The sequence below is a fragment of the Artemia sp. Qi Xiang Cuo genome, chromosome 5 (assembly GCF_049724085.1).
Source record: "Artemia sp. Qi Xiang Cuo chromosome 5, ASM4972408v1, whole genome shotgun sequence".
In the NCBI taxonomy this organism is placed as follows: domain Eukaryota; kingdom Metazoa; phylum Arthropoda; class Branchiopoda; order Anostraca; family Artemiidae; genus Artemia; species Artemia sp. Qi Xiang Cuo.
Genome location: NC_142798.1, coordinates 59,082,217 through 59,089,513, shown reverse-complemented (window position 1 = coordinate 59,089,513; position 7,297 = coordinate 59,082,217). Strand labels below are relative to the sequence as shown.

Below are 7,297 nucleotides of genomic sequence, written 5' to 3'. Positions count from 1 at the left end.
AATTACATACAAACTTTATAGACAATAATGTTTTATCATTAATACTTATCTACGGGAACAAAGAAGGACAAAAACTGAATACTACTTGTTCGAATACACAGCTAAGAAAATCTGGAATCAGGATTTGCCTCTTCAAAATGGACCAACGCGGAACAATCTTGTTTAAGTCTTCACCATCGGTGAGGTCTATCTCACTCGCCAACAACATGAGGGAATCCAGTCAAGAATCAAGCATGGCAGTTCTCAGACAATTCTTCACAAACTTGAGTTTGCTGAATGTTCTTTCGGCAGCTGCAACTGCAACAGGTGCAGTCGCTGCCAATTTGCAGAGACGACTGGCTTGCTTAAGCTGACGGTTTCGGCGATGTCTTTCACCAAGGACTTCTCTGAAGCAAGAAGTGCCTTCGCAAAACTGGAACAAAACTTCAAGCTCTACTTGAAAAGCAGTGGTGTCTGGAGCTCTTTCCTGGTTTTGGAAAAACTTTCTTGCTTGCTCAATATCTGCAACTGAGATACTTTTGTTCAAAGGAGGCTGGAGTATGGTGCAAAATGGCAGAAAATCGGCAAGGCAAGCTCTGAGATTATCTCCCATCATTGTAGTCAACTTGTCAAGCAAGACTCTGAAACGTTGTCTATAGAACTGATGCATTGAGATATCGGCTTGACTTTGAGCTCGGCTGTCATAACGAGATGGTCCAAGTCTCCGACGATGGTGTCTGATGAAATCAGCCTCTGGGTCCACTTCCATCCTTTTGGCAAACTGTGCTGCACTGTCAATTAAACTGTTCATTTTCTCACAAGATATTCTTTCAAAAAGTTTCTTCGTAGCGTATTGCATCTCAGTTGCGTCGATGATGTTCATCTCCTCTTCTTCAAGCTTTTCTGTTGTAATCCGGGCCTTGTACATGATATTTTTCATGAACATGAGGCAGGCGATAAAATCGAAGTTGAGAATCCTTTTCAGGAGGCCGCTGGCTTGTGCTTTCGTCTTCGTATCGGCGTTCTTCATCTGTTTTATTTCGTCAAGGGCTGAGACTATTGCTTTAAACGAAGTAACCACTGCTTGTATGGTTTCAGCCCTTGCGCTCCGCCGAGTCCGTGATAAGTTTCGGAGATTAAGGCTGTTTTCAATTGAAGAGAGTTTTTCTTTAAGGGTGGCAAAACGCTTTGTAGATGAAGAGAAGAACACATACATTTCTTTGAGGATATTGAAAAGCTTGGCTATCAAGAGAGATGAATTGCAACTAGGCTCTATCACGGTGTTTAGTCTGTGGGCCTGGCAGGGCATATAAGGCACACGGCGACTGAGAAGTTCCGATACTTTCTGCTGGGCTCCATTAAACTGACCAGACATTGCACTTGCATAGTCATACGACTGAAAAGCTAATTTATCAAGCGGAATTCTTCTCCTTGTCAGTGTTCCTATAATAATTTCTGCCATACCCTGACCAGTTTTGTCATTTGCCTCGCTAACATCTAATAGTCTCTCTCTAGGCATCCCTTCTGAGCTGATGGTGCGGATTACGACTGCTAGCTTATCAGAATGTGAAGCATCGGGTGTCGTATCCGCCATCACAGAATAAAATTCTGAATCCAGGACTTCGTCAAGGATCTTCTCCCTGACTTCTGCTGAAAGTAATTCAATAAACTCGTTCTGGGACATTTTGTGTATATAGGTAGCTTTGTATGGTCTATACCGAGAATGATTTAACCAAGCTTCAAGAGCAGGCACACATCTCGCTAGAAGTTGAACCAATTGAACAAAGTTGCCGTCTTGTTCTTCCCTTCTTCAAAATGCAATGCCTTGTCTCGCTAGGGTTCTTGCAACGTCCAAAAGAATTGTCACAATTTTTCTGTTTGTCTCTTCATCTTTTGCTTGCTGCAAAAGCTTAGCTCGAGTTCTTTTATCAAGTAGGAAATCAACATGACCATTACTGCTGACGAAGTGACAATAATCCGACAAAGCTGCTTTGTGTGACCCGGAAGAGAAGTGACTAGCCAGTTTTCCTTTCTTTGCTTTTCCTTGGCTCTTCATTTTGTGCCATTGCTGCACACCGTCTTCCACCCAAGCTTTTTCGGACTGGTCTCGCCCCGTACCACTACGGAAAAGCGAGCAAACGAAGCAGAAGCCAGTATCTTTCTCGATACTGTACTCTAAGAACTGGTAATCTTCATTCTAGCTGGGGTGAAAACGACACTGTTTCTTTTTTGATATTGACGGATCAGCTGGGAACACACTCAGCTTTGGTTGATTAGGACCACATGAAATAAGGTATTTTTGGTTTCGCTAGAGATTGGCTTCCTTATTCCTTGATCCTTGTGAAATACACTTTCGGAGTCGTCACTGTGATTTCCGACAACAACTCCACTAGTTGCCGAAGTTTTAAGAAGTTCTTCAGTGCAATCGACTGTTAGTTGCTTGCGCAGCTCAAACACAGAAGATGATGTAGATTGTATTTCCACCAAGATATCTCTTGCATTCAGCGCAAAATTTTCCCGGACGGTCTTAACTATGTCACTGGAACTAGCAACTACTGATATAATGTACTCCAGCTTGGCGACACATGAAAAGAGTTTCATGTTGTGTCTTTGATTGGAGACCTCTTGCCCTATATCTGACTTCTTCTCATCATTTTTTTTTACCGATGACATGAATTCTTCTCCAGTTTCTAATTTAACTCTCGTTTCTGTCGCTAGGTATCCTATCAAGTTCAGTGTTCTAAAGCCAAGTGTTTCTTTGGTAATTGTAACATGCATTTCCTGAAACAAAATTGTCAGTAAACACAATTTCGCCGGAGACCACCCCAAAACCAGTTTTAGCCGGATTCTGGGTGAACTACTTGTCCGGTAAGAAATGAAGCTGAAAAACGGATTCAGAATGTCTCCTTATCACTATGTCTACCCTCTAATCAGCTTCAGGAACATCCTCCAAATTTTCGGTTTTGGCCGGATTCTGGGCGAACCAATTGTCCGGCGTCAAAACAAATTTCACCTTTTTATTCAGCATTTCTACTTACCCCTAAAGTGACTATCTCATTGGCATTTAAAAAATATTTGTTTGCCCCTTAACTTGAAACCCCCTCCCTCACACCCAAATATAGAGCTAGGGAGCCCATCTACGAGCTTGACCTTTACTTTGACCAAAAGGCACCAAGTTTGAACAAAATATCTCAACCCCTTCGAGAGTTATAGTGCTAACAGACGGACAGACGGATAAATTGGTATCTGTCACTTACGTTTTGGGATCCCAAAAAAACGTCTATGGCTAAAATATTATAATATTCTTTCAAAGCGGATTAATTTAATACCACGAAATTTTGTAGTGTGTCCTTTTTTCTTTTTGTGCTATATTTTATTGGCTTATTTGTGGGCTATATCAGTTGATCTCTCGTTTGTTTTCATGTTTGTGACATAACTCCTTGATCAGGCTTTTCTGCGATATTTAGTTGATTGATTTCTTTTATCTGTCTGATTGGTTTTATCAAAGCATCAGACCCGCCTTATCTTACTTACGTCAGACTCCGAGATCTCGAACTTCTTACGCCATTCTTATCCACCCTAACGGAACTACACTGATTTTTGCATTCTCCTTGTTTGACTCTTTTCGAGCCAGGTTAGGCTTCCGCTTTTTCTGATCCTAAAACGTTAGTGACGGATAAAGAGCAAGGGATTGAGATATTTTGTTCAAAATTGGTGTGAGAATCCTTTGGGTAAAAGTACAGGTCAAGTTCGTAAATGCCAAAACCGGGAATTTGGTAGAATTAAAGTTTATTTCTAAAGTCGATTAGAAATTTGATATAGGGATAAGGAAAAATGCTGAATTCATTTTTGAACTTTATTTCTTTGACGGATAAGCAGTTCACCTGGAATCCTGCCAAAACATGAAATTGGCTATAGGTAAAAGTTTCTTTTGAAGTCGATTAGAGATTCGAGTTCGGAGTAAAAATAAATACTGAATCCGTATTAGCTAAACGACATTTTCTTCACTGGACAAGGAATTCAAATGGAATCCTGCAATCCGGAAATTTGATAAAAAGCTAAATTTAATTTTTAAGTCGTATAGAGCTTTGATTTGCATTACGATGCAGAAGTAAATTTTCAGGCGGTTATAAGGGATAAATGTTAACATGTTTACGGAGTCTGGCGATGATTGGAAATCTACAAGACCCGATTGTCTGGACAAAGAAGTCTAATAAATATTCCACTTTTTGGGATCCCATCGAAACCTTTGGTCTGCTTGACTACGAGGAGACAGTTAATCAGAAATACCGGGTTTTCATGTTTTCCGCAGGAAATACAGGTAGCACTGCTACTACTGCAACCTTTGCTTTAAACGACCTAGGATTACTAATGTACGAGGCCAGCCCAGCACAAGTCTGTATATTTTGAAATAAACGGTAAATACCCTACGAAACTGGTCCCACATCCACTTTTTCTTGCCTATAAGACTGTTCCTAAATTTTTGATGCAAAATCTTAAAATTTTGGTATCCCAAATATAAGTGGCGGAATATCTATGACTTTTTACAATTTGTCCGTCTGTAAGCATGATAACTCTCGAATGGGTAGGCCTATAGATGTTTTGGTCAAACTTGGTGTGAGGATTCTTTGGGTCAAAGTACAGGTCAGTTTCGTAGATGGGCTATGTAGCTCTATATCTAGGGGTGGGGGTTATTTAAAGATATTCTAAAAGTAAATAACATAGTCGATTTAGAGGTGTAAGGAGACATGCTGAATCCATATCTGAAACTAATTTTCTCGCTGGACAAATAGTTCGCCCGGAATCCATCCAAAACCGGAAAAATGATTAACAGTAAAAGTTGTATCTGCAGTTGATTAGAGGTTCGATGTAAGGGTAAGGACACATACTGAATTCGTTTTCGACCGTTATTTTCTTCCCGGACAAGTATTTACTCCGGAATGCGTCCGAAACTGGAAATCTGGAAGAAATAAAAATGTGTCTGCAAGTCGATTACAGATTCGGTACAGGGGTAAAGATACATACTAAATCTGTAAGTTTTTTTTGGGCCGGACAAGTAGTTCACTCAGAATCCTGCCAAAACTGGAAATTTGGTAAAACGAAAACAAAATCCAAAGTATAAGGGGTAAGGAGACATACTGCATTCGTTTTTAACCGGAAATTTAGCGTACTAGAAATAAAAGTTTGTTATGAAGTCGATTATAATTTCGAAATAGAAGTAGTATCCACGTATAAGGTTTCAACCCTACATTCAATCCTACAAGAATATGGTCAAAAGTGTAATAGATTGAAAACCTACATGAAAATATACATTGGAATTGCGCAAGAAAAACCCATGCCATTGACACTGTATTTACACGTGAACATTTTAAAAGTCGGCAAGGTTTTTGTTATTGTTGTCAATTGCACAATGAATGTATCGTTTGACGTGGGCATTTTTTATGAGCCAATCAGAGGTTGCTCAGTATACGATAACTTGATTTGTGGTTGGGATTTGAATAAAAGGAATGGTTTTAACTACAATTCATATTAGTAGGAGAATTGAATTCAGAGAGAATAGTTTATTTGAGAGGATATTAGTAGAGAAAAAATGAGTGGTGCATTTATATTATTGGAGATCAATGACGGAGCCGACAGTAGCAGCAACGATATACGAGTAGCCAATGTGGCTGTGGAAATAACTGCTGGCTGTAGACTATGCCTTGAATGGGACAGTATGTATGCTAGATACGTGATATCATTAAGCAAGTTTAAGCAGGAGGAGCAACTATGTTTTGCTGGAAAAGTGAATATTCTCCATATAAATAAACTTTGGACAGCATTAGATGTCCTATCGAAATATATTGATGAGAACAAAATGCACAAGTGAATATTATTATTGTAATTATGTTCAATAAAATTGTTTATAAGTCAAAGGTATATTTCTTTCTATGGTAGACTAGCATATATTTTTTTGAGTAGAAAAAATTCTGGTTAGTCTGAATTTGTTTGTCAGAGTGTTAGGACTCTAAAAAATGGATAGATTTGAGAAAGAGCGAATCTGGGGGAATCTAGTGTTTATGGAAAAACATTTGATTCTAGATGACGATTTTCTAGAGCTGTCTATTCGAAGGAAGATATTTTCTCGGGGAATGCTTGTCGATACGATTAAAACTGATTCTCAATCATTAGACTAATGTATGAGGCTTCTACATCGTGGTCCAAATGCATTTACACAATTCATTGATATATTGATAACGACACGGCAAAATTATATTGTGGATATGCTTTTAAACATTAGTTTAGAAATTTAGGACTTTTTTTATCAGAAAGACGGTGCTCAAGAATTATTTACTCCTCTCTCTCTCTATCCCAGTCAATTTTGTTGTTGCTAGCTCAGTTTCATTGTGGCAGTGAGAGTGTCAACACATGAAAAAATGTTCCATACATGTCCCCTATGTATGTACACACTGGGCAGCTGGTCATCATGCGAGAATTGCACAATGATTGATGAGTATGATGAAAAGTGTAGATTATGCAACCCGTGTAGCTTGCTTAAAAGATATGCTATACGATTTATATACTGTAAGCCAAGTTTTAAAAAGGTGTACCACTCTCATCTTAGAGGCCACATCTGCTCCAATGGTCATAATGATAAATATCATCAGTGGGAGAATAGCCATTCAGCTATGATAGGAAAGAGAACTCACTGTGATTATAGTTTATTGCTACGAGATTGGCATCGTCGTGGTTTTAGATTGTTGTGGGAGGAGGAGCCGGGTCAGCGATTCAACTGCTGGAACAGCAAAAGAATATAGTTTCTACGTTATCGTTCTGAAGACAAGGGGTTTTATGATTATAAACCCACTGATTTTTATTTTGCAGTGACAGAATGTGATTCGACACTTGAGGACACTGTTTGTGATATTGCTTCAAATAAGCAAATTGAAACACGTTAATTCTATAGAATAAATGAGAATAGTATCATTGACTATACAAAGAGATATGACAAGAGTGAAGTCACACTCTATTGTAGAAAATGTGACCCTGACACTGCACTGCATCAGGATCAGTAAACTGTGAATTCAGATAATCTAACTGCACTAATTGTCGTTGACAAATACCTGCACCTAGTAAAAGATGAAATCTAAAGAGTAGAAAAGCCGTTTTTTCATGTAAATGAATTTTTTTTTTATTAATAAACAATTTCACATACATTTTTAGAAAATTTTATTAGTAGGGCAATAAAATCAATATTAAATACGCTTATAAGTATATTCTCCACAAGAAAGTCGTTCAATCGAGGTAAGTCAACGTAAATGTCGAGAAACTGCTTGTA

At 38.6% G+C, this 7,297-nt stretch overlaps 1 protein-coding gene across 1 annotated transcript; it reads right to left on the bottom strand.

The window, feature by feature from the left end:
• Positions 1-220: 220 nt before the first annotated feature.
• LOC148952326 (zinc finger protein 862-like) lies at positions 221-1,663 on the bottom strand. Its single transcript, XM_089089177.1, has one exon. The coding sequence runs from the start codon at positions 1,661-1,663 to the stop codon at positions 221-223; it is 1,443 nt and encodes a 480-aa protein (XP_088945303.1).
• Between the last annotated feature and the right edge of the window lie 5,634 nt (positions 1,664-7,297).

What these genes read in the sequence shown, in the direction of transcription:
- LOC148952326 (XM_089089177.1), bottom strand. Translation starts at nt 1,663, where the DNA reads ATGTCCCAGAACGAGTTTATTGAATTACTTTCAGCAGAAGTCAGGGAG.